General features: G+C 41.2%; 1 protein-coding gene across 1 annotated transcript in view; it reads left to right on the plus strand.

Moving 5' to 3' along the window:
- Positions 1-27,695, plus strand: part of Polq (DNA polymerase theta) — an 87,975-nt gene that overhangs the window by 24,041 nt on the left and 36,239 nt on the right. Inside the window, 8 exon segments of the mRNA XM_052740641.1 lie at positions 3,346-3,482; positions 4,782-4,986; positions 5,174-5,316; positions 11,273-11,466; positions 12,292-12,416; positions 14,204-14,447; positions 22,654-25,733; positions 27,521-27,664. Of these exon segments, the coding sequence (XP_052596601.1) occupies positions 3,346-3,482; positions 4,782-4,986; positions 5,174-5,316; positions 11,273-11,466; positions 12,292-12,416; positions 14,204-14,447; positions 22,654-25,733; positions 27,521-27,664 (4,272 nt within the window).

Genomic DNA, 27,695 nt, shown 5'->3' on the forward strand with positions numbered 1-27,695 from the left:
AATAGCCAGCTTTATTCAGAGCATCAGCCAATTGATACTGAGGGTTAAGAAGAGTCACCTGAGTAAAGTGTGCAGTCACAAGGACAAGCTGCACATGGCAAAAACATGTTTTTCCATAGAGGCGTTAAACAAATAACAATAGCCAGTTAATGAATAATCTAGTTAATCTAGTTAATGAAGTAAACTAACATCCATCTACTACACCTGGGAGGGACCCAAAAGCACATTCCAAGAACAACCCATGCTGTGGAGGAACAGAGACCACAAGTCTCTTTGACTTGTTTACTTGGAGTTTTCTCACAAGCACTCAGAATTCCCATCACATGACTCTATTCTTGGACCACGTTCTGACAGTCAGGACCTCCTATTAACATTTGTAATTTATTTTCTTGTATACTCTTTCTTCCTTTGTTTCTGTCTTTGTGGTTTAATGGTTTTCTCTAGTGTCTGCTTTAGATTTTTTCCATTCTAAAACTTACATAAAATATGAAAGGGTAGATAAAGATGTTAATAAGCACTCCAGCCAGGGAACCAGATGCCTAGACAACCAGCATAAAAACAGTCAATAACAGCCAGAACTCTAAGCTCCCTTAGAGCCCAGCAACCCTACCACAGCAGGCCCTGAGTGTTGCAACATAGCTGAAGCACAAGAAGACTTTAAGATAGCTTTTGTGAATATGATAGATGTCCTTAAAGAACAAATCCCTTAAAAAAAATCTATGATTGGGGGCAGGACCGACGGGGAGAATAATGAAAGAGATATCTGGGGTGGGGGCATTATGGGGTTAGGGAGAAACCTGGTACCAGGGAAACTCCCAGGAATCCACAAGGATGACCCCAGATAAGACTCCTAGCAATAGTGGGGAGGGTACTTGAACTGACCTTCTCCTATAATCAGATTGGTGTCTACCCAATTGTCATCAGAGAGCCTTCTTCCAGTGGCTGATGGAAACAGATGCAGAGATCCACAGCCAAGCACTGGGCCGACTTCACATGCCCACTGCCTTCCTGTTCTCTGGTAACCACTGTTTTACTGTATTCTATCCATTGCTTCTTGCAAGTCATATAGTGCTCTTTAAGTAAGTCAAGAGAAGAATGAGGAAATATGCAGTTATTATTATTATTGTGGTTTTCATTAGCTGCTGTTTATGATGATTTTCAGGTACATTCCCAAACACTGTGAGGCTTTTATAGAGCTCTGAAGGTCTTACAAAGGTATACTTGTCAGGGTGGCATAGGTAATGGATGGTGAGGAGATACTGAAGCCTGGGGACTCCTATTGCACCATCTTACTGATAAATTGTTTTGCCTTGCCTGCCTGCCTGCCTTCCTTCATGCCTTTCTTGGTTTTTCAAAACAGGGTTTCTTTATGTAGCCCTGGCTGTCCCTGGAACTCACTCTGTAGACCAGGCTGGCCTCGAACTCAGAGATCTGCCTGCCTCTGCCTCTCAAGTGCTAGGATGAAAGACGCTGCCACACCACCTGGCTTGTTTCACTTTTATCTGTCTGTCTGTCTATCTATTTTTGGAAACACATGAATGCCATCTCTTGCTGAGGTGGTCTTCTTGTTGGGAAGTGTTTTTTGTTTTGGGGTGTTTTTGTTTGTTTGTTTGTTTACTTTTATTATCGTGACTTTTTACAGACTTGTTTTGGTTATTTGTTTATTATGTGTCTGAGCTCTTGCTGTGGAGGTCAGAGGGTAGCTTGTGGAGTTATCTCCTACTTTATGGGTCCTGGGGCCCAAACTCAGGTTGTCAGGCTTGGCAGGGCCTTTACCTCCGAGCCCTTGCAATCCTGCATAAGATAGTCAGAGATTCTCCAGTTTGGATTCCCTTTATTTTATGCTCTCTGGGATTGTATTTTGGCAGTGATTTTCAGAGAATCATGTAGCTAGTATCTACATTTGCATTTTACTTTATAGTATTCAAAGTTTCTCTAATAATTACTTAGTTACTTAATGGTGCATCAGCCAGTAGAGGAGGAGGAAAAGCCCTTTTTTCCAGTTCTTTATGTTCTATAGCTGGGTCCTCAGGAATAAGGTTAAAGTAAGCCTTCATCCAGCAACTGATGGAAATGGGTGCAGACCCACAGCCAAACATTAGGTGGAGCTCCAGGAATTGTATGGAAGAGAGGGAGAAAGGATTGTAGGAGCCCAAGGGGTCAAGGACACCATAAGAAAACCCACAGAATCAACTACACAAGGCTTATAGGGGCTCACAGGGACTGAACTGACAATCAGGGAGCCTGCATGGGGCTGACCTAGGCACTCTGCACATACGTTACAGTTGTGTAGTTTGGTTCTCTTGTGGGGCTCCTAACAGTGGGAGCAGGGACTGTCCCTATGACTTTGGCTGGCTGGGTTCCTCACACTGGGTTCCCTTGCCCAGCCTTAATACAAGGGGGGTGGGTTCTTAGTTTTACTGCAGCTTGATATGCCTTGTTTGGTTGATATCCACGAGAGGCCTGCCCTTTTCTGAATAGAAACAGAGGAGTGGATTGGGGCAGGGTGGGGGAGGATGGGGGTGGGATAGTGGTGGTGGGAACAAAGGGGAGGTTATAGGAAGGGAATGGGAGGAGAGAGGGGAGGGGAAACTGTGGTTGGGGTGTGTGTGTGTGTGTGTGTGTGTGTGTGTGTGTGTGTGTGTGTGTGAGAGAGAGAGAGAGAGAGAGAGAGAGAGAGAGAGAGAGAGAGAGAGAGAGACAGACAGACAGACAGACAGACAGACTAATAGTGAAAAGGCAGGCCGGGTGGTGGTGGCGCACGCCTTTAATCCCAGCACTTGGGAGGCAGAGCCAGGCGGATCTCTGTGAGTTCGAGGCCAGCCTAGGCTACAGAGTGAGTTTCAGGAAAGGCGCAAAGCTCCACAGAGAAACCCTGTCTCGAAAACAAAAAAAAAAAAAAAGTGAAAAGGCATATAATCTCTATTCTGTGTTAATGTTTTAATTGTTATGTGCGTGGAGGCTTCATAGAAAAGGAGCGAGGCCTGCCAAAGCTGTTAGATGCGGGTCTTAAGTTATTTTTAACAAAGGGCAGTAAAGTGTGGAGAAGTGCTAAGACAAAGAAAAAGCTGTTTTCCTAGGACAGCAGTTATAGAGGACAAGAGTTCTTATGCTTGCTGCTTCTCCAGCCTTCAGCTAAAAAGAATCTAGAAGCCGAGTAGCAGTATGGTTTCTGGTAACACTCTGATCGCCTGTCCAGAGTTCAAAACCAGAGCCGTGACTTATGACTCTGTGCCCGAAACAACCTCCAGCACCTCCTGTCTCCTTTCAGTAATTCAGAACCTGTCTTCAGCAGTGTCTTACGAGAATGGATTGGAATTTAGAAGATGTGTGGTTTGGTTGTAGGTGAAAGTATCCTAGTTTGTAAGAACTCTGAGAAGTCAAAAGGCATTGCTCTGCTTCGAGGGTCTCCGGAGCCTGTTCACAGCTGTCTGCAGAGCCAAGGAGAAGGCACTGCTAGCATGGTACGAGCTCTTCTGGAGGTAGGAGTCCAAGAATCACCATTTACTCTTTTATACCTATTGAAAATTGAGTATGCCAAAATCTGAGGTTTTTTAAGGAAACAGATTATTGCTGGGTCATGGTGGCACATGCCTTTAATCCCAGCACTCAAGAGGCAGAGGCAGGTAGATCTCTGAGTTTGAGACTGGCATGGTCTGTAGGGTGAGTTCTAGGACAGCCAGAACTACACAGAGAAACCCTGTCTCAAAGAACAACCCCCCCCCCAAACAAAAACAAGATTATTATATTTATAGCCTTCCCCAGTGCGAATCTGTTTCTCACATATATTCAAACATAATACAGATGTACACAGTTCTTCATGCTCTGCCAAATAAGCTGATCAATTCTGATACATGTACATATATATCCACACATGCATGTATCAGTTTATATGTACATATGCCTATATATTATTTATGAATATGTAGTTATTTTTGGAGTTGAATATAGCTACTACCATATCAATCTATTTCAAAACAATTAAACAACCAAATGAGCTGTTGTTCTTTTTAACTTTGTGTGTGTGTGTGTGTGTGTGTGTGTGTGTGTGTGTGTGTGTGTGTGTGTGTTGTAGGGAATAGAGGAATAGACCTCAGCCTTGTGCATGCTGTGTGTGCACTCTGTTACTGAGCTGTAATTGTGGCTCATCTTTTTTACTTTTTATATATTATTTACTGCATTTTGAGTTTAAAGAAAAGATGACAACATGAACCATAGTTCTTCTATTCAGATAATATATTTGGACATTAAAATCAAATCAAGTTATAAAAAAATAAGCTCACAGAAGGGCTGGATCTGTGGTGCATGTTCCTTATTGTAGCCTACTGGAGGCTGAGAAATGAGCTTCAAAAGTTTGGGGCCAGCCAAGGCAATACACACTAAATATTAACTTCATATTTTTCTTCCCTTCCCATTCTTATTGGGAAGTTGTAAGAGTAGTGTTTCTACATGTCCATGTGTTCTAGAGGAAGGACCAAAGACTGATTAGACTCTTGGCTGTGAGTCATCACTACCTCCTTTATATGTATAACTAGTTCCCAAAGTTCAGGTGCATTCTTTTTTGATTATAAGAAAATATTAGATTTACTTTCCCAGAAAATGTTATGTTGTCAGTAGGTATCATCTGTATTTGTAATGTGTGATGACAAAAGATTTAATAAAGCATCTCTACATACAGACTGAAGATATCTTAAGAAAATAAAGTCACTTCATTTACTTGATGTCTAGAGGCTCTACACGTCTTATAAAAATTACGGAACTTTGCAAACATTTTCTCCCAGATAATCGTTGGTGGAGTGGCAAGTACATCACAAGATATGCAGACTTATGCCTCCTGTACATTCTTGGCTGCTGCTGTAAAGGAAGGCAGGCAGGGAATTCGGAGAAATCAAGATGATGTTCAGCTTGGAGCAATTGATGCCTGTGTGACATGGCTGTTGGAAAACGAGTTCATCCAGGTGACAGAGCCCAGTGATGGCGCAGGAGGTAAACACAAGCACTCATGCAAAAATGCTCACTCTTTATATTGTATTCACTTTTTATTGCTCATACATTCTACATGTTCGCTAAGGTTCTGCTTATTGCTTTGATCGGGAACTGAGAGGGTTAAGTGTAGTAGAGGAGGCAGTGCTTTGTTTTGTTTTAACCTTTGCTCCTCTATTCCCCACTCCAGGAAAGGTCTATCAGCCGACACATCTTGGATCAGCTACTCTTTCTTCCTCACTCTCTCCAACTGATACCCTAGACATTTTTGCTGATCTCCAAAGAGCAATGAAAGGCTTTGTTTTAGAGAATGACCTTCATATCGTCTACCTGGTAAGTTCTATTTAAAAACAAAACTGTCTACCTCCTATTGACAGGATCTCACTGTGTAGCCAAGGCTAGCCTGGGATGCTTAATCCTCTTGCCTCTAGCTACTAAATATTGAGATGTGTGCTATACCAGGCTTGCAGTGGGATTTTTAAAAGCGCCTTCATTACTTTTCCTGTTGCTGTGACAGTATAAAAGACCTGAAGGAAGGAGGTGTTGACTTGGCATCCCCGTTTGAGGGTGCAGTTCACCATGGAGGGAAGGAATGGAAGGAGGAAAGGCTAGGCTCCTGGTCCCTTTGCATCCGTAGTTAGGAAGTAGGAGAGACGAATGCTTTCTCCTTTATTCGGTCCATCCACAGTTCAGGTGGGCCTTCCCAACCCAGTTAGTCTAGTCTATATAATCCCTCCCAGTTATGCCCAGTGGCTTGTCCCTATGTGATTCTACATCCTATGATGCTGATGGTATTGACTATCATAGAAAGTGTGTTTACATTAGGTCATCCTCTACAGTTATAATAACCGTTAGATAGAGTTTGATATCATACCTTAAGCAAGAACCTAACCAGAAATCAGTTTGTCACTGAAAAGCAGAAGTATACATTTTGATGAGTGAATGAAGGGAGAGAATAACATTGAAATTTCATTAGAATGAGGACGTATCAGGAAATACCTTCAATAAAATACACTCTGTGCAGAGGTTATTTTTTTCTCTTACAAATAAATAATTCATGGATAATAACAGGCCCAATGTTCTGTGCCTCCTAATATGACTGGGAAGAATCTTGAAGCAGGTCTTATCAGTTATCTGCCATGGCCTTAGCAATGCCTCACATATTAAATAGCAGCCATGAGTGTGAGCTCCTGACCCAAACTGTTGAATTCAACTTTTGGCTTCTACACTTAGTAACCGTACAACTTGAGATAAGAAAACCCCTGCTCAGCTTCACATGCTCACTGCCTTCCTGTTCTCTGGTAACCACTCTTCTACCATATTCTGTCCTCTGCTTCATGCAGATCATACAGTGCTCTTTAAGTAAGTCAAGAGAAGAATGAGGAATTATACAGTTGTTGTTGTTGTTATTTTCAGTGCTGAGGGTGGAGCCAATGGCTTTGTGCATTCTAGGAAAACACTTCCTCAGAGCTAAATTCTCTAACCTCAGTTATATTACTTTTAATATGTACTCACGAAGTTACCTCTATCAGCTTTGTTTTTTAAGGTGTGATCAGAGTATTTCAATTCTGTCCCTTCCCCTTTCTTTCCCTTCTTCCTCCTTGTCTCCCTCCCAGGCTGGCCTCGGACTCACCATGTGGCCCAGTCTGACCTCAAACTTTGAATCTTCCCTTCGTAGTCCCCTGGCTGCTGGCTTACAGGTGTGCACCAGCATGTACCTCAGCAGCCTACTTTCTTTCAACCTGAAGAACTTTGGTTAGTCTTAAAGAGTATTTGCTAGCAACATTTTCTGGTTGTTTGTCTAGGAATGTCTCTGTTATCTCTTTGGTTTTGATCGATACCTTTCCTTGATTCTTAGTTGACAGCATTTTTACTCTTCCTCAAGTACTTTGACTATGCCCGTCTCGTCACATCCTGTCTCCAGTGTTTCTGACGGGAAGTTAACTTTTAATATTATTGGGTTTCCATTGTGTAAGGCGACTTGTTTTTCTATCGGTTCTTTCCTTTCTGTTACTGTGATAAAACACCAAAGCAACTTGAGAAGGAAAGGGTTAATTTGGCTCACACTCTTAGGTCACAGTCCATCATTGAGGAAGTCTGGGCAGAAACCATGGAGGAATGTTGCTTGCTGAGGCAACAAGGCAGGCTCGTGTTTTGCTAGTTTTCTTATACAGCTTAGGAACACCTGCCTAGGGATGGTGCTACCCATAGTGGATTGTTGTCCCCCTGAATTAATTAATAATGAAGATAATCCCCCACAGACATGTTTATAAACCAAACTGATAAAGAAAAAACTCAGTGGGGACTTTTTAAAGATGATTTTAGGTTGTGTCAAGTGATAGTTAATGCTAACTAGAACACTATCTTTGCTGCTTTCACAATTCTCTCTCACTCAGTTTGTGACATTATTATTATGATGCATGTTGATGGAGATCCCTACATATTTCCTTACTTGGAGCTTATGAAATCTTTTTGGATATGTAGGCTAATGTTTTCATTAAATTTGGGATACTTGCAACGCACCTTTAATCTCATCACTTGAGATGCAGAGGCATCACTATGAGTTTGAGTCTAGTCTGATCTACATAGTGAGATCCAGGCCAGTCAAAGCTATGTAGTGAGACCTTTTCTAAAACCAAAACCAAAACCAAAACCAAAATAAATAATAAATATATTTAAAATAAACAAAATTGGGATGCTGTCTTAGTTACATTTCTATTGCCATGATAAGACACTATGACCAAGGCAACTTATAAAAGAAAGGATTTAATTTGGGGCTTATAGTTTCAGAGGGATAGACTTCATATGGCCACTCAGTGACACACCTCCTCCAGCAAGGTCACATCTTCTAATCCTTCCCAAATAGTTTCACCAACTGGGGATCAAATATTCCTACATATGATCCTATCAGGGCCATTCTCATTCAAACCACTACATTCTACTCCCTGGTTCCCATAAGCTTGTAGCCAAATCGTAAAGCAAAATGCATTCAGTCCAACTTCAAAACTCTCCATAGTCTTTCATGGTTCAAAAGTTCAAAGTCCAAAGTCTATTCTGAGATTCAAGGCAATCTCTTATTATAATCTTCTGTAAAATAAAAAAAAAAGCAAATTAAATTCCTCAAACATACAATGGCACAGGATATACATTACCATTTCAAAAGGGAGACATGGGGGTATAGTGAGGAAATACTGGATGAAAGCAAGACTGAAACCAGCATGGCAAGCTTCAAATCCTGTAGGTCTGCGTCTGATTTCAGAGGCTTAGATGGCTTTTCCCTTCCAGCTTCGCTGCTGGTAACACACTTCTCTCTCTTAGGCTAGTTTCACTCTGTGCAGTACTCCTTGGCAGATGTCTCATGGCTTTGGCGTCTTCAATGTGTTGGGGTTTCCAGCACAATTCTGGTTTCGCTTTCATTGCTTCATACAACGACCTTTCAGGACCTCCATGCAGGGACTCCCTGCCACACACCAGGCCTCAGACTTTCTTTAACCACAGAGAAAGATTCTACAACCCTATACTCATCTATCCTTCATGACTAAAACCAGAACCATGTGAATGACACCACCAACATGGGGTGAATCCTGGCACCCTTGAAGCACATTTGCAGGAGCTTTCCTTTGTTGTTACTTTTAGGCATAGAAAATTCCCCAAGTCTCACTTTTTACAAATTGAAAGCTTAGCTGGGTAAGCTAAGGGTACCGCTCCCTTTATTCCATTTTGGAACAGGTCTTTCTTGAATCTCATCTATTATGCCACAAGGCTTGATTCTAACATTAAGTTCCTTAGTGTTCTTTTTTGCTTCAAACTGTGCATTCTGTATTTCTTTTTGCCCTGATTGCTCTTTTTCATTGTAGACCCACATAAGAGTGATTACTAATAACTACAGGACAGAGTCAGTATTAGGTTGTCTTGAAATCTCTACTGTCAAGGAAATAATAAACTACTTTTCAATTCAGCCTCAGATAGATTCTTAGGACAAGGGCAGAAAACAGCCACATTCTTAGCCAAAATATCACAGGAATGTTCTAGAGCCAAGTTGCTGATATTGCTCCACTCTAAACCCTCTTGAGCTGGGCCTCCATAGTGTCCACATTGCTCTCACACTCCTATCTTCAAGTTCTTACTGGGATGGTCTGTTAAGCACTGCTTAGAGTGCTTTCCTAATCCAAAGTCCCAAAGTTTTCCACATTCCTCCAAAAACAGTCTGGTCAGGTCTGTCATACAATACCCCATTCCTGGCACCAAGCTCTGTCGTAGTTATTTTGCTGTTGCTATGATGAAACCAAGGCAGCTTTCAAAGAAATTGTTTAAGTAGGGGCTTACTGTTTAAAAGGGTTAGAGCCCATGGTGGTAGAGCAGAGGCTGGCGTCAGGAACAGTTGAGGGTTCACATCTTGATTGTTATACAAGTTGGAGACAGACAGACAGTCAGAGACAGACAAACAGAGCGAGAGCACACAAGTGAGCATGCACACTGGGAATGGCATAAGTCTTTTGTTTCTAGCCTATCCCTGGTGACACACCACTTCAAATGAGGCCACAACTGATCCTTCTTCCCAAACAAATGAGCCTATGGGGGCCATTCTCATTCAAACCACCACAGATGCTTTTAGCCTTAATTTTTTAAAATATTTTTAATTTTCTCCTCCTGAATTCACTCACTGTATGTATGTTTGTACATTTAATTTTTATCACATTTTTCTGAAACTTTCTCATTTTTCGACTCTTTTTTTTTTTGAGATTGAATAATCTCTACCAATATCTTCATGTTTGTGGGTTTTTATTTTTCTTAAGCCATGTTAAATTTACAATTGAGCTCTGTAATTTTATTGTGTTTTATGTAGCTCCAGAATTAGCCTTTAACTCCTATTTTATAACATTCTTTTCATTTATGTCCTTTTCTTGCTAAGATGGTGTCATGCTTTATTTTTTTTTACCTTTCTCTTCAACCTACCTTCATCTCCCTTTTGTCCCTTCTCTTCCCTCCCCTTTTCTCACTTGTAGATGGAGTTTTCCGTTGGGATGGTGATCAGCTCTGTTCTGCCAGCTGCTTCCCAAATAACCACTCAGAGACTTATTATTAATTATAAATGCTCAGCCAATAGCTCAGGCTTATTACTAACTAGCTTTTATACTTTAGTTAACCCATTTCTATTAATCTATGTGTTGCTCTGAGGCTTGTGGCTTTTACCTCTTATACATGTCCTGCTTCCTTTCCATCTAGCTGGCAACTCCTCTGACACCACCCTTCTTCTTCCCAGCATTCTCTCTGTCCCGAAAATCCTGTCTAGCCATCGGCCAGTCAGCTTTTTATTAACAATGAGAGCAATACATATTTACAGTGTACAAAGATTGTTCCATAGCAGTCTCTTTTCTTCTTTACCTCCGCCCTGCTACCCTCCCATTCCTTCCTTCTGTTCTTCCTAAATGTCTAAATGTCTTTTTTTTTTTTTTTTTAAACTCAGGCTAGCCTCAAACTTTCTAGGTATACTAGGCTGGCCTGGAATTTACCAGGTTCGTCTCAAACTCTCAAACTTTGTATCCTGGTGCCTTAGCTACACAACGGCTGGGCTTATAGCCGTGCACGTTTTTATTTCTTTAAGCATTTTTTAATCCTTTTGTACACATTTATAATGTTTTTGTCTCTAAGGTCTTTTCATGTTCTAACATCTGGGCACTTAAAGATGTTTCTTTGCTCCCACCTTACCCCATGCTTCGGACACTTGTCCCTTTTCTTGTTGGTCTCATAGCTTTCTTGTGGAATCCTGGACCTTTTAACAAATATATCATCTGTGAGTATTGACTCCCCCCCCAACCCCCTTCTCTTCTTTCCATTTTACTGATCCTTTCTTGGAATTTCATGAAACAGTTAAGATAATGCCTTGAGTCAGACCTACTTAGGTTGAAAATGTCTATGATTAAAGACTTGCATTCCATGAAATCCAGTTTGTATGGTTAACAGTCTCTCCCCTTCTCCTGCCACTCTCTGGCTTTCTCTCCTTCTCTGTCTGTGTTTGTTCTATCAGTGAGTTTCTTTTGAATAAATGTTTCTTTTTTATAAATGAGTTATTATCGTAGATGCTTTCTGTGTCCTGAGGCCTTTGTCTTTACTATGAAGTTTGTATTTATAATTTTGTTGCTTATGTAGTATTAATGGGTTTGTTTGTTTTTGTCCGTTGTTAAGGCTTGAACTCATGGCCTTGCATATACCAGGCAAGTGTTTACCACTGAGCTCCCAGAGCTCATTGTCAAGCAATTACTCAAACTAAAATGACGCTTCTCTTTAGGTTACACCTGTGTTTGAAGATTGGGCTGGTATTGATTGGTATCGATTTTTTTGTTTATGGGAAAAATTGCCAACTTCTATGAAAAGGGTGGCAGAGCTGGTTGGAGTTGAGGAAGGGTTCTTGGCTCGCTGTGTGAAAGGAAAAGTCGTAGCCAGAACTGAGAGACAACATCGACAAATGGCTGTCCATAAAAGGTAAGCATGCCACAGAAGATAAGGAGCCTGCAGCATTTGTCAGTGCTGGGCTTATGTTGATATCCAGTTTACCGAGTTCCTCTCATTGTCAACCACAATATAAACATTTTGACTGACTATAGTGAATTTTTTAAATTTCTCTTATTTATTTAATTTACTGATGTTTTAATTTTTCTTGCAACTTGAAATTTAGTCATTATGCCTGCAGGTTTTTAAAGTCAAATATTTAATCACTTCCCTTTCTTGATTTCCATTTGTGGTGATTTCATTTGTAATTGTGCTTTATAGCACCTTTAGAAGTAATCCTTTACCACCTGGAAGGTGCTAAAAGATTCACATTGGGAAACTGTATAGCATGTTATGTTTTAAAATACAGTAAAACATAAGTGCAAATAAAACATCAAGTGCAAATTTATAAGAATCTCTGTGCTTGGATTATTTACATAAACTTTTTGTTTCAAATAAAATCTGGATTTTATAAGTAGATACTATCATTTGACTAAATTTCTATTCATCTTATATTCATGTATCAAATTTTTAGAAATTTTGTGCCATTCCATTTCTTAAACCAAGTATTATTTCTTGAAATCAGTTAATAAATTGAAATATGAGGACTTTTCCTTACACTGATGTTGGTTCTTCACTGTGGCTAAGGTGTGTAAACTTCCTGTGATCTGAGTTTGCCCCCTAGCCCTCTTTCTGTCGTCCTCCCAGAGGGGGTGACCCCTGCGGCCTTTTTGGTCTGCAGTTGGTTTGCAGTATGTGGTGTACTTTCAGAGTATCTGTGAGTGATCTCTTACAACACTCTTGATGATTTATTTTTAGGTTTTTCACAAGTCTTGTGTTATTGGATTTAATCAGTGAAGTTCCCTTAAAGGAAATTAATCAGAAATATGGATGTAATCGTGGACAGATTCAGTCTTTGCAACAGTCAGCTGCTGTTTATGCAGGTCAGTTAGCCAAGGTGTCATGTTTATCTAAGATTCTACCATTTAAGGTTGTTAAGATTCCCTTTCTTTCTTTCTTTCTTTCTTTCTTTCTTTCTTTCTTTCTTTCTTTCTTTCCTTCCTTCCTTTCCTTCCTTTCTTCTTTCCTTCTTTCTTTCTTTTTCTTTTCTTTATCTTTTTTTTTTTTGTTAGCAGGGTCTCACTATGTAGCTCTGGCTAGCTTGGAGCTCCCTATGTAGACCAGACAGTGTGAGTCTGTATGGACTTGAGTATAGACACTCAAGTACAGTGATCCATCTGCCTCTGCTTTCTGAGTACTAGAATTAAAGGTGTGTACCACCATGCCTGGCTTAAGATTACTTTTTAAAAACCTTCCATTTCTCTAAGCCTCTCTGAAGTTGCTGCCATCTTACAGAGTCCTGAGTGTCCTCATCTGATGACACACTGGTGCCTCTGGATGCAGTGTACCCTGTAAAGCGCCGTCATCAGATGGTCTCACCCTTCTTTCTCTTCTGTTCCTTAGAGACTTGCCGATGGCACACCCTTTCTCTGGCCCCTCCTCTTCAGCCTTTACAAAGAGAAATAGAAAGTTCTCAATGAATCCCTTTCCTCTTAGTACTGATTAATAATAGATTTTGAGAAAGAGGCTGTAGATGAAGAGAGATTTGTGGACCTGACCATTCTAAATAACATGCCTTAGGAAACGTTCTTAAGTTACACAAACAGGTAGATTCTGGGTCTGCTTTTACGAAAGAATCTTTGTTAGCCCTTAGGAAGGAAACCCAGGACTACTAAAGGGTGTGTCTTTCTATGTAAGAGCTTCCTTGTGAATGTGTGTCCATAGGAGGAATACTGTGTAGAAGATGTAGGATCAAGGGAAGGACTCAGGTGACTGGCGTCAGAGATCAGTGTTCTTACGGAGGATGGTTTCTTCCAGGGCTGTGCTTGGCTGTTGTGATCTCTTGATTTCAAGAAGGTGGAGCCTTTCTTTGAAGAACATAGTAACGGGAATCTCACTGTAGTTCTCTCAACACTTGAATTTTTAAATCATTTGTCCAGGAAAGAGTCCTTCACCTGCTTTGTTAGAGTTCTCTTTTCCTTAAGAAAAGAAGAAAAAGGAAAAACAAGAGAGAGGTAGTGAGAGGAGTGGACTAGAATGGGAGCTTTTTGTTCTCTTTGTGTATATATGCCATGCCTCAGTATCCAAATGTTTTCAGAATTAGGAGTAAATGAGATGGGCCTTGAGAGAGGGCTTATTATGCCAGCCTGAGATCCAGAGTTCAGATCCCCACACCCTCACACAAAGCTGAGCACAGTAATGAATGTCTGTAATCCCAGTGCTGAAAGGCAGCTAATTAGCTTCCTAGCTAATTAGTCCAGTCAGTTGGTGAGCCCAAAGTTTAGTGAGAGACCCTGTCTCAAAGAATGAAGTGGAGAGCGAGAAAGGAAGATGCCTGATGTCAATCTCTTGCCTCTAATTGTGCACACATGGGCACACACACAGGTAAAATGCATGCACACAGAATAAAACTTGAAAGAATAAATGAAACAATGTCTAATGTTCTTTATGAGCATAACTAGAACTTCTAATATTGTCTGCTCCATTAACTTGGCCCTCGGCCCTGTTAAACCATACGTTCTGCAGAAAAGCAAAGTCAAACCTAATATGCGCACACACATACATGAATATACACACATATGTATCTACACACATACATGTTTGTATATACAGGCATGGAGAATTAGTCTAAAAGCAATTTTTAATTCAACAAATCTTCTGACTGCTCTAGGAATGATTACAGTGTTTTCCAACCGTCTGGGCTGGCACAACATGGAACTACTACTTTCCCAGTTTCAGAAGCGGCTTACATTTGGCATCCAGAGGGAGCTGTGTGACCTCATCCGGATCTCCTTACTGAATGCCCAGAGAGCCAGGTTCCTGTATGCCTCTGGCTTTCTCACTGTAGCAGACCTTGCCAGAGCTGATATTTCAGAGGTGGAGGTGGTTCTGAAGAATGCTCTGCCTTTCAAAAGGTAACAAAGTCTGTGTCTGTCCTAGGTTATTAGAGGACAGCTCATCAACCTTAGGGCTAGTCTCTGTGTCAGAAATATGGTAACTTTTTCCTCTTCAGGGTTACTGTTCGTTTCCTACTTTACACACTGTGATTGGAAAGGTGTTTATAAAGTGGGGAGTCTGAGTAAGGCACCAGTGTTCTCTCCGCTGTCGTCAGTTTGATTCCCATGACCTCTCCAGGGCTCATGTGTTTGCTACACTCCTTTAAATGTTCTTCGGAACACTAGACCCTCAGTGCAGTTTGTGAGGGGGCATTCCTTGATGTGCATGGCAGGGGAGGGGCTAGCAACACATCAGGCTGGACTAGCATATGATCAAAGAATAACTTAATTACTTTCTCTTTGAATACATTCCAAAATGATAAGATCAGGCAGACTTACAGCTCTTTACTGTCAATTACTAACAATTTTATTTTGAGGAACATTAAAAATGGATTCTAGCCGGGCGGTGGTGGCGCACGCCTTTAATCCCAGCACTCGGGAGGCAGAGCCAGGCGGATCTCTATGAGTTCGAGGCCAGCCTGGACTACCAAGTGAGTTCCAGGAAAGGCGCAAAGCTACACAGAGAAACCCTGTCTCAAAAAACCAAAAAAAAAAAAAAAAAAGGATTCTAAATCAGAAGGCCCATCTATCTCATCTCTAGTTCTCTAGTTCAGTTTCTTCCTTTCGGCTCATGTTAGGCCTGACTTTTGTACTGAAACTTTTAACAAGCATGGGAAAGGATGGGGGTGTGGCCTTTTACAAGCCTCTTGGCTTTATATGTCTCGTGTTGATGAAGTGATGTCTTGTGTGGGATGAAGTTTAAAGGGGCAGAAAATTGTTTTGAATGGTATTTGTTTTCGTAGCTGTTGGGTGTTGAATATTGGTCTGTGTCCACATTGTGGTTCTTTCTCTTGAGGGACACTTTTGTGATGTTTTAGGATGCCTTTTTTACTCCATCCTTACTAATGCTGAAAAAATTACAAAGCTTTCTGTGTCCAAAGCAGTGGTATAAGAAGGCTTCCTAGTGATCGTAGTGGTTTGAATAAAAATGGCCCCCATATGCTTATATATTTGAATGCTTAGTCATCAGGGAGTGCACTATTTTGAGAAGGATTAGGAGGTGTGGTCTTGTTGGAGTAGCTGTGGCCTTGTTGGAGGAAGTATGTTCCTGGGAGTGGGCTTTGAGGTTTCAAAAGCTATGCCAGGCCCAATCTCTCTCTCTCTGCTTACAGATCAGGATGTAAAGCTCTTAGCTATTGCTCCAGCACCATGTGTGCCACCATGCTCCCCACCATGATGACAATGGACTAAACTTCTGGAACTATAAACAAGCCCCAATTAAATGTTTTCCTTTATAAGAGGTGCTGTGGTCATGGTGTTTCTTCACAGCAATGGAACACTGACTACGACAGTGATGTGATGAGTCAGGTTTCTAGTTTCAATCATGACTCCTTTGGGAGAGAACGTCCTCCAGAAGGATACCTCTGAGTTGGTGATGGGTACAAATACTGTAGAGCCTTAGCTGTGGTAGTGTCTCATAATTTTTTTTTTTTTTTTTTTTTTTTGGTTTTTCGAGACAGGGTTTCTCTGTGTAGCTTTGCGCCTTTCCTGGATCTCGCTCTGTAGACCAGGCTGGCCTCGAACTCACAAAGATCCGCCTGCCTCTGCCTCCCGAGTGCTGGGATTAAAGGCGTGCGCCACCACCGTCCGGCTTTCATAATTTTTTTTTTTATCAGTGTTCAGTTGTCAATCTCTATTTACTATATGGCAGTCTTTCCCAACTGTCTTTCTCCTAAACCCATAGGGTTTAGTGTGTGGGGTTGCAGTGCATGATGTTTTTAAGGAATGCATATGGGTTGTAATAGAAATTTACAGCCCTTTTTATTGCAATAGGGCATTTCACAGACTTGTGTCTAAGTAATTTAGGGGTATATTTTTAAGACTTTTAGGAATGTATTTTATGTTTTTGAAACAATATATTAGAATTTCTTGATAACGTCCTGTTAGCTAGGGCTGTGGTTGTTCTTGTGATGTGAGTTATTGCATAGCTGTGGTCCTTACAGGAGTGACTTTCAATCTACTGTACATCGCCACTATGCTTAGTGAGCTCACTAGCTGATAGTTCTCATTGCTGCCATCTTTACATCTTTAGCAGGCCTCTCCAGTTCTTCAGCTAACTATATAATAAATTACTTTTTTTTTTTTTTTCTGAGACAGGGTTTCTCTGTGTAGCTTTGGGCCTTTCCTGGAACTCACTCTATAGCCCAGGCTGGCCTTGAACTCACAGAGATCCAACTGGCTCTGCCTCCCAAGTGCTGGGATTAAAGGAGTGTGCCGCCACCACCCGGCATAAATTACATTTTTGATAGGCCTTACTATATAGTAACATAGCTCTTCTTGACATTGTGATTTTCCCACCTCAGCCTCTCTAGTGCTAGGGTTCCCGCATGCACAAGCACACCTCCCTGCTCCAGTTCTGGAGCTGGGACAAATTCTGAAGTAGATGCTGATTGAGTGTTTTCAGCTTTAGAGTATAAAAACCCCATCTGTCTGAGAATTAATTAGGTCTGTCTGAATTAGTGTCTCATCTCTTTGAGATGTGCCCCTGGCTGACTGCTTTACCTAGAATAGGCCTCCAATTTTCACAGACTCTTTAGAGATAAATATCTATGCCCAAGACATATACTAGTAGTTTCTGAGGTGAAGAAGATCAGGTGTAGACAGGCATGATGATAATATACTACAGATGACTTGGAAGTCTTCAGGGATCCATCTGAAGGCAGTATACATTCAAAAAAATCAATTGAAAGTTCTTGCTCATTGTTTATAAGCACACCTTGAGGATTCCTTCTGTTTTGTGGTAAGGTTGATAGGTTGATGCTGCCACGATTGTGTCTGTCTGAGAGTCTAGAACCTTGATTCATCAAAATTATTACTAACAAATAACAAAACTAATCAATATCATGCTTTATGCAGTGTACTGAGGATGCAAATACTCTCTGGAATACTTTTTCTTTTATAATATCTTCTTTTAAAAATTAGCCGGGCGGTGGTGGCGCACGCCTTTAATCCCAGCACTCGGGAGGCAGAGCCAGGCAGATCTCTGTGAGTTTGAGGCCAGCCCGGACTACCAAGTGAGTTCCAGGAAAGGCGCAAAGCTACACAGAGAAACCCTGTCTCGAAAAACCAAAAAAAAAAAAAAAAAAAAAAAGAAAATTATTAAATATGTTTTTATCACAGAAATGTAGAATAAATATGTCTACATTATGAAAGGCTAAGTTGAGATAAAATAAATATCACCTAACATGCTTACCATTTTATTTTTGTGGGGAGAATACTTCTAGTTTACCTTCACAGTGTTTTTTAAGAACCCAACACCATGTTATACAATATGCTAAGCTATTCTTAGCAAAATGCCTTACATGGATTTAATGATAAGGAAAAATTGGAAGCATAGAGTAGAAAATAATCTACAAAATATTTGCCCAATACTTTTCAGAAATATCACAGTTGTGAAAAACAGAGTCGGGAGGCACTTCTAATTAAGGCAGACTGGAGTTAAGCAACTAGAAACATTACTTAGATTCTAAGTTTCTTTACAAAAGAGATAGTGGACCAATGGTGAAAATTGGTGGGCACTAGCTATTGGCTTGTGGAAATACTTTTGGGCATAGAAACTGTGTATTTGTGCCTGGTCTCCCTTTCCTTTTAATGCTTAATACATTAAAAACCAGAAAGTCTACTGGCGTTGAGATTGCCTCCAGTTCGTTAGCATTGCCCACAGTCTGCAATGAATTACTCTCCTCTCTGCAGAGGAATTTTCATATTGTTGGGGATAATTCAGTGGGGTGGGTTCCTAGACATGGTATTTCAAAAGGTAAGTGCATAAGCCTTGTTAGGTACTCAGAACTGCCCTCAGGAGGGTCAACCCAGGCTGCATTTCTCCATCAGTCTACTGGTAGAAGGCCAGTTTTCTCACAGCCTTACCAATAGAAGCGATGCATTGTTTGTCATTGTGTCTCCTTGTGGTTTGACTTTGCAGTTGTGTAACTGTGAGTCATCCTGAATATCTTCTGTATGCTTCAGGGTCAATTTTAGATCTTTGTGACTTACCTGAGTAGGTTTTACCCTTAGGTTTCTATGCTTCTTTTTTTTTTTTCCTTCTTAATTTTTTTTTTCAAATGGATATCAATTTTGAGCCTTCTACTTGATATGTGTTTTAAATGTTTCCTCACAATTTATCACTTTACTTGTTTTGTTTGACAACCCAAAATTCAGTTTTTTATATACAAGTGTATGGTATATGTGTGTGTATGTGAGTATGCACAGGTACCCATGGCCATGTGTGTTCAGAGGCTAGAGGAGGACTCAGGTGTTCTTCTCTATTGTCCTGTTTCTCTTTCCCTTGAGTTAGGATCTATCACTGAACCTCTAGTACTATTTCTACCAACAAGCCATAGCTCCTCCTGTCTCTGCCCTCCTGCTCACCTTCCTGTAAACTCTTACATACCTGCCTGTCTAGAGACTCCACTCCCTGCCTGATAGGTTCTGGAGACTCTATTATGTAAACATGTAAAAAGTGTATTGTCTACCACTAACAGACTGGCGAAGCCTGTTATGATCAGTGCAGACCAAGTATGTTTGTGATGATAAGGTCTAATGGCTGAAATAGATTCGCTTGTTCATTCAGTTCTTTCTTACCTCACTTTAGACTCACAGACATGGTTCTCCTTTAGTCTGCTGTTTTTAGGAGACTTCTCTCTGGCTCAGTTTATTCTCTGTAGTTTTGCCCTACAACCATTCATACCTGCTTTGTGTGTGTGTGCGCCCACATGCGATTGTAGTTTTGAGCATTGATTGTATCCTTTATCACACTTAAGCTCTTTCTGACTCCTATTTCACCTGGTCCCGGACTAGGTCTCATGACTGCCTTCTTGCTTCCACTTGTTTGGGATCCTTTCATCCTTAGGTTTTGAATCCCTTTGCATTGGTAATGTTTTGTGTACCACTCTTTGTAGTAGTTGAGTTTTGCATCTGGACCATATTGAAAATCTTTTTCTTCAAATAGATGCTTCAGTACTTTCATATTTTGTAGCTATGACTGGTAAGTTTGCTCTTATATTTGATGAGTATTTATGACATTTGCCATGTTTCTCTCCAGGTCATCTCTGCTTTGCTGTTCCAATTTTAAAGTTAGAAAGTTGTGGTAAATTGTGTTTGTATTCTGCACGATCTGGTTCTTGAAGATTTTGGGTGTCCTGTACCTTCTACCCACTGTCTGAACAGCAGTTATGGAATTTCCTTTCCTTTCTTTTTGCCGTCTCCTGTGTCTCAGCATATAGCACACTGCACATGAAGTTTTCACCTTTGCCCTTGCCTCTGTACAGGGTGAAGGTAAAAAGGTGTTGTAAGCTCCCTCTTTATGTGTTGAGATTCTGACTTTCAGTCTTGTGTCTGGATGAGTCTCTACTGAGATTCCTTGAGGAAGGCTTTGCTTACAAAAAAGTTACTGTATGTTTAAAATTGTCCTTCTCTGACCTTAAGTGTTTGAAGCACAGTGTAGCTAATACAAAATCTTCGACCTACTTGACCCTGCAGACAAAACTTTGTTATGTTGCCTGGGATGGCCTTGAACTTGAGATCCTCTGCTGCAGCCTCCTGAATTTTGGAAGAAAACACCACAACTAGTCTATGAGTCTATGTTTCCTTTAATTGGAGGTTTTTGTTTTTTTGTTTTTTTCATCCTTTCTTGCTTTGCATTGTGTGTTGTCATGGAAAGTTTGATGGTAGCCAGAGTCCTTTATCTTGTGAGTTCTTTGATCTTTTTGTAATAGGACTTGGGATTTTTTCAATATCTTTGAAGTTTAATAGCTTTGTTAGCCAGGTTATCTATTTTCTGTAATTAATTACTTTAAAAAATGGTTTCAGAATAACTTTAAATATATATTGATTTCACTGTATCTGTAAGAAGTGGATTTAGGAGCCTCTGGTGGTTCTGGTGTGGGGTTTCTCATGAGGTTCCAGCTAAGTTTTTGACTGGACCTTAGTTCTCCAGAGGCTTGGCTGGGCCTTCCACCCACATGACTCGTGTACATGCTGGCAGCCTGCTGCTTGATGCATGCCATAGGGCCACTCCATTAGAGTTCTTGCCACAGTTTGCCTCCCCTGGTCGGAATGATGCAAGAGACCGCAAAATGCAAGCTGTGATGGTTCCTTGTAGATGTAACCACCCGTCTTATTAAATAAGAAACACAGAACCAATGCAAAGAAGAAAGCCAAGAGGTCAGAGCTAAGAGCAAAAACCTTACCCTTCCTCCTGCGGTGGTCCTACCTCTCCGAAAGAGAGCTACTTCCTGTGCTAAAGTCTTTATATAGACTTTCTGTTCTGCCTTCTCATTGGTTGTAAACCCAACCACATGACCGCCTCATCACTGCCTGTCTGTACAGACCTCCAGGTCTTCTATGGTTGATATTGAGATTAAAGGCATGTGTATTCAATGCTGGCTGTATCCCTGAACATACAGAGACTTACCTAGCTCTACCTACCAAGTGCTGGGATTACAAGCGTACACCACCACCGCCCGGCTTTCCTATGCCTTGCTAATAGCTCTGACCCCCAGGCAACTTTATTTATTAACATACAAATAACATTTTAATACAAATAAACTATCACCATAGTTCCTAATCCTGTTGTTGGCCTGCTGTTCTATCCAGGAGGCTGCTTTGTTCCCTGTCACTGCAGGTTTGAAAGCAGGAGTCTGAGCCATCATGCTTCACTTATTTTTTTTTACCACTTCCTGTCCTCTTCCTAGCACTCAGTTACATACTGTTTGGCCCTTTGGGGTCTAGACCATTATTTTCCAGAAGAGCTCACTCTCCAGTTTTCTCTCCCAGTGATGAGCAGTAGCTCAATTCTCTGTTAGCTGTTAAGACTTAATTTTCAAATTAGATTTATTTATGTACTGAAGTCAGAGGACAGCTTGTGGATAGTTGGTTCTTTCCTTCTACTATTTGGACCCTAGGGAATGAAGTCAGGTGTCAGGTCTGGCTGCACACACTTTTACCCACTGAACCATCTTGCCAGCACCAGTGGCTCAGACTTGTAACAAGTTATTTGGAATATGTCCACACTGACATAACTTAGGCAGTGGTTCTCAATGTTCCTAATGCTATGACCCTTTAATACAGTTCTCATGTTGTGGTGACCCCAACCATGAAGTTATTTCGTTGCTACTTCATAATTATAATTTTGCTACTGTTATGAATTGTAATATAAATATCTGATATGCAGGATATCTCATAGGTTGAGGACCACTGACTTAAAGCCAGTTATGAGGCAATTTATATAAAGAACTTGGAATTATTTTTCTGACTCACATTCTCATTTCTAAGCATTTCTCCTGAATTCAGTCAGCCAGCGACCTCCAGGTTCTTCCATGGTACTGCTTAGATCCTGCCATCTGAGGCAGTGTGTGAAAAGCCACTCACTGCCATTTCTTCCTTCTAAGCCTCATCTCCTTCCAGGGTTTTCCTTCTTTGTTTACATTCTAGTCCCTTCAGATGCTTTGTTCAGAGTTGATATTGTCAGAGGGTTTATTTTCAATGAAAAAATTCTGACTCTCACTTTTTAAAAAAGATCTATTTGTGTATTTAATGTGTATGGATGTTTTGCTTGCATGTATGTCTGTATACCATATTCATGCAGTGCCTACAGAGGTTAGAAAAGTGTGTTGGATCCCCTGGAACTGGAGTTACAGATTATGAGCTGCCATGTGGGTATTGGGAATCAAACCTGAGTACTCTTAAAGAGCAGCCAGTGCTCTTAACTGCTGAACCATCTCTCCAGCCTCAGTTTTTAAGGCTTTTGCTTAATGAATCTGTCCTAGAAGGGATTTCCTGTATTATGCTATTTAAAATTGTCAAACCACCTACACTTTCCAATACTTCACTTCTGTATAACCCTCACTCATACCAGTTGACAGAATATGTTTTAAACATTTATTTTCCAGTTCCCCAGCTAGAATGTAAGTACCATGAGAGCTTCTGTCTGTCTGTCTCTCTCCTCTCTGTCTCTCTTGCTCTGCTGTCATTTCAGTTCCCTGAGCCAGCTCAGATAGAATGGATTTGTGGTATGAGTGAATGAATCAGTGCATTAATTTTGCCCTTTTCTCGTGTCCTTGAGTAGTGCCCGAAAGGCAGTGGATGAAGAAGAGGAAGCAGCTGAGGAACGTCGCAGTATGCGAACCGTTTGGGTACCTGGCCGAAAGGGCTTATCTGCCAGGGAAGCAGCAGCCCTAATAGTGGAAGAAGCCAAAGCGATTCTGCAGCAGGACTTGATTGAAATGGGAGTGCACTGGGATCCAGATTCACCCTTGAGTTCTAGCACATATTCACTGACCAGCAGTGGGTCAGAAGCAAAGGGATACACATTTAAATCTCAAACTAAGAGTTCTCCTAAGAGGTTGACATCAAAGAACAGAAATAGTGTGAGAGCAAGTGATTCTAGTGGCAAACAGTCACCAGGTGCCGCCCAAGGCTTAGGTGAACACAGAGAGCGTGCAGACTCCTTCTCTTTGTCCCAGGGGAGTCAGGAGCACCGGCCGCAGCACTACATTTGCAGAGCAAGAAAACAGACTTCTTTGGGTATAAACAAAAAGAAGCTTCGGATGTCTCGGAATGAGGGAGAACCAAGCACTAAGGAAGTTCTTCAAACTTCCTCTCTGGAGAAAACAAGAAAAGCTGTGTTGAGTTTTAGTTCGGAGCAGATGAACACCAGTTCTCCATCTTGGAGAGACAGAAAGTATCGAAAAAAATCTCGGGGCAGTAGCCCGGTGCGTAACTCTGGGGCTAATCAGGATAGAGACGATTTCCAGGGACTGATTGTGTCTAGATCTACTCTATGTAAAGACCCATTTTTCTTAGACAAACAAAATACAGAATTTAGAAGTCCAGAGCTGCTTACAAAAAATGTATCTTTTTGTGCCAAGGAAAAATACAACAAAGCCTCATTCCCTTTACAAATGCAGCAGCCTTGCTTAAGGAAAAAAATAGAAAGTAATGGTGTTGTGGAACATTCCTTTGCAGAATCTCAGAGTAAAGATGTGACTGGTCAGACCCCTGGTGTTGCTAGCAATGGAGGAGAATTGGCTGCTACTGAGACAGGAAAGAGAAATGAGGTTCTCATAGAGAATGGAGCAAAAAGCCAGAATGTTTCTGCGAAACACCATGACACCCATCCTGTTAGCCAGTGCCTGGAAAATCACTGTGACAAACAGACAAACACTTGCACCAAACGGAAAACATCAACAGAGAGACAAGTGTCCTGTGAAGCAGTTAGTTATATGGCCAGAGACTCAAATGGTGTTGCAACTATCGAATGTGAAAGCAGAAAGCTTAATAGCAAAGAGGATGAGTCAAATCACTGTCAGCCATTGGGAAATAGTGCAGGCAGGACTGAGGCACCTAGTGGATTACTGCAGTCAGCTGGACTTGGTCAAGCAGGTGGCCAGCATGAGCATCTCCTAAATTCTGGAATACAAGAAAAAATAGATGCTTATGCAACAAATAAAACTGAACACAATCATGTTTCTAACCTCGTCCCCTGTGACTTTGGAGAGAGCTTCTACCTGGACACTCAGGCAGTGAAAATAATTGAGCAGGTGGCATCTGAACACGCCGAGCAAGGAGCAAAGGCGGCAGGGGTAATAGAGGCGGGCTCTGACACTCGGGACTCTGAGTGCTCCTTTCAGACCGAGGGCCGCAGCACTCCAGGTGAACAGCATTTCCGAGGAGCAGCTAACACAGACCATTTGGAGAGTAGGCGTGTAGAGTCCACGAAACAAAATTCTGAAAAGGGCGTTGGTAGGCTAACTCCAGAAAACCCCATTTTCTATTCTCCAACAGCACAGCGGGAAAACGGCCCTTGCTTTAAAGAGAATGATCATTCTGTTACTGACTCCCAATTAAACAGTTTTCTTCAAGGTTTTGAAACACAAGAAGTGGTTAAACCGGTCCTACCTCTGGCTCCTCAGGCAGGAACTCCTACTGGTTTAGAGGAAGACAGTCTGCCTGAAACCAGTTTGAATATGAGTGACAGTATACTATTTGACAGTTTTGGTGAGGATGGCTTAGTAAAAGAACAGTCACCTGATGTACAGGCAAAGCAGCCCCTCCTTTCTGAAATGACACCAAACCATGTCAGCCATTCTCCGTTCCCACCAGAAGACCCAGTTCTGAAGGCAAATGTGAACGGACATCAAGGTATTCAGGAGCAGGTGACTTGTTCTAGTGGTGAATCGATTGTATTTTCAGAGATGGATTCTGCTCAGATGATCGAAGCCTTGGACAGTATGGCTTCATTTCGTGACCAAGAGAAATGTAACTCAGTAGCCCTTAACACGTTAGAACTCCGTGATTCTGCAATGCTGGGTAATGTGTGTGCCCAAGGAGAAGTGGTCAGAGGAGATAAAAACGAAAGGGATCAAAACTCCAACCTCACTGAGACCAATCAGGATAATTCGTTCAGTTGGTCAGGAGCATCATTTGACTTAAGTCCAGAACTGCAAAGGATTTTAGACAAAGTGTCTAGTCCTGTAGAAAACAAAAGGCCCAAATTAACACATGCAAACATGTCTTGCTTTGAAGGAAATGGCACAGAGTTAAGTGAGAGACAGGAAATGAATTCAAATTTGGAGACCCTTCAAGTTCAGAGAACTTCACTTTTTCCCAACAACGAAGTTAAAAGCAGGATTCAGGGAGTGGGGAATGACACCAGGCGTGGGGGGGCCTCATCTCCCTCAGCTTGTAAAGAAAGCGCCACAGCTGATGACAATGGCCTCGTTCCTCCCACACCCATTCTTGCTTCCACGTCTAAGCTGGCATTTCCAGAGACTCTTGGGACGTCTGAAAAGCGTCAGAAAGCTGGCAGGGTTGTACTGCCAGGGGAGCGCTGTTCATTTGGCTCGCCTTCAGATAGCCAAAACCATGACGTAAGTCAAGAGCAGAGTGACAGCTTCAAAGATGACGATGGCTCCTTTGGAGACACAGGTTTTCCTGTGCAGTTCTCTCAGGATGGACTGCAGTTCACTCCAGCCTCATGCAGTTCAGAAAGCTTGGCCATAATTGATGTAGCGAGTGACCGGACTCTGTTTCTAACCTTTGTAAAGGAGTGGCAAGGCCAAAAGCACTTTTCCATCTCTCTGGCTTGTGAGAAGATAAGTTCGACATCTTCCAGAACCTCTACCATAGGTGGAAGGCTGAAGCAAGGTAAGGATTTTTACAATTTTCTGCATTGGTGGCTTGAGGTTGAATTTTTAAATTTTAGATATTATATATAATTTATTCAAATTGAATAGCTATATCCACTTAATAATCTTCTAAATGGATATATGTGTAGCTTTTTTTTATTTGGCTCAGTGAGTTACTAATAATTGCTCTCCATTCTATTTTAAATTTATAAAAATAATAAATGTTTTGGATATTATCACACTTTTAAAGTACTTTAATTTACAAATGGTTTTTATTAGTTATTAGTACTCACAAATTGCTCTTACTTTCATTATAAAAGTACACAGCAGATGGGTACTGTATATCTCATAAAGTACGTAGCTGAACTTTTAAGGAACTTTCTCGAGTATTAGCCCTCTTGATGACTCTATACTGAAATGCTGGTTCTGAGTCCTCACAGAGCCTTTCTAGGTAGGGTTCCAGAGTTCCAACGATGCCTTGAACGTTTGTCCTGTGACTGGGGAGAAGCCATAGTCAGCTTGTCACCTTGTTGTGGAAATCAGAGGTGTGATTAGATTTCATAAAGCTCTGTATTTATGTGTTTGTCATTAAGGTGCTAGTATTTATCTGACCTTCAATTCTTGGAGCATGTGTGTTAGTGGTAGATTCTATGTGCCCCTTAGTGTATAGTATTTCCTATTTCCTATTCCCAATCCGTCAAGTATAAAATTGAGCCCATGTCCTCATAAGAGCCCAGGCTTCTTATGGAGGCATAAGTTCACTTAAAGTTAATAAGTATGTATTGTCTTCCTATGTACCAGTATCTTCCAGGTATTGAGACTGTAATTGTAAATTAAGTTGATTGGTTTTTGACCTTTGTAAAATTAAGTAGATATAAATTGACTGTAAATACAAAAATTACAAAAATTACACTTAATTGTTCACAATAAAACTCTTGATGCCTTTGATTAAGAATTGGTGAATTTGCTATAAAGTGTGTGTGTGTGTATGTTTTTTTTTTTTCTAGAAATTGAAAAACAGCTTTTTTTACCTGGTGGTTTCTCTTTAGTCATTATAGATTTTTTTAGTCAAGTTGTGGTATCAGTGGTCACGGGTATCTTAATTGATGTGAAATGTAAAAAGTTACACACACCTGAAAATTATCACCCAAATAATCCATCTTTTACAATTGCAGACTTTTTGCCAATTACGTATTGTGCTGGCCAGTGTTTTGTCATCTTGACATAAGCTGGAATTATCTGGGAAGCAGAACCTCCCCTGAGAAAATGCCTCTATCAGATTGGCTCTAGGCAAGTCTGGGGGGCATTTTCTTGGTTAATGACTGATATGGGAGGGCCCAGTCCACTGTGCCATTCCACCTCTGGGCAGGTGGTTCTTTCTCCGTGGTGTAAGAAAGCAGGCTGAGCAAGCCATGAAAGCAAGCCAGGAAGTATTGTTCCTCCGTGGTCTCTTCTCCAGTTCCTGCCTTGAGTTCCTGCCCTGACTTCCCTTGGCAATAGACCATAAGTAGTAAGCTGAAATCAGCCCTGTCCTGCTTACAGTCATGTTTGTGTTTGTCACAGCAGTGGGAACCTGACCAGGACAGACAGGTTGTTCTGTTGTTGTTCTGCATGTTTGGGGCACAGAGTCTGGCCATAGAGCCCAGGCTGGCCTTGAGTTTATAATCATCTTGCCTCAGTTTACCAAGTGCTGAGATTATAAAGTATGTATGTGCCACCATGATGAGTGAAGTAAAGTTTTTAATAGTTTGTTTGATGCCTGAATATTGGAGATTTCTTTGACAGTCTTACTTTGGATTCATTTAGTGAGCTTTCCTGAGGAAAGCCCTGTTGAAGATGATGGGTTTCCTGTCCACGGCTCAGATGGCATTGTGGTAGTTGGACTAGCAGTGTGCTGGGGTGGAAAGGATGCCTATTATCTGTCATTGCAGAAGGAGCACAAGCATTCCGGTAAGTAATTGACATTTGACTAAGTTACATA

Source organism: Peromyscus californicus, unplaced genomic scaffold, assembly GCF_007827085.1.
Source record: "Peromyscus californicus insignis strain IS unplaced genomic scaffold, ASM782708v3 Scaffold_16__1_contigs__length_79575227, whole genome shotgun sequence".
Lineage (NCBI taxonomy): Eukaryota > Metazoa > Chordata > Mammalia > Rodentia > Cricetidae > Peromyscus > Peromyscus californicus.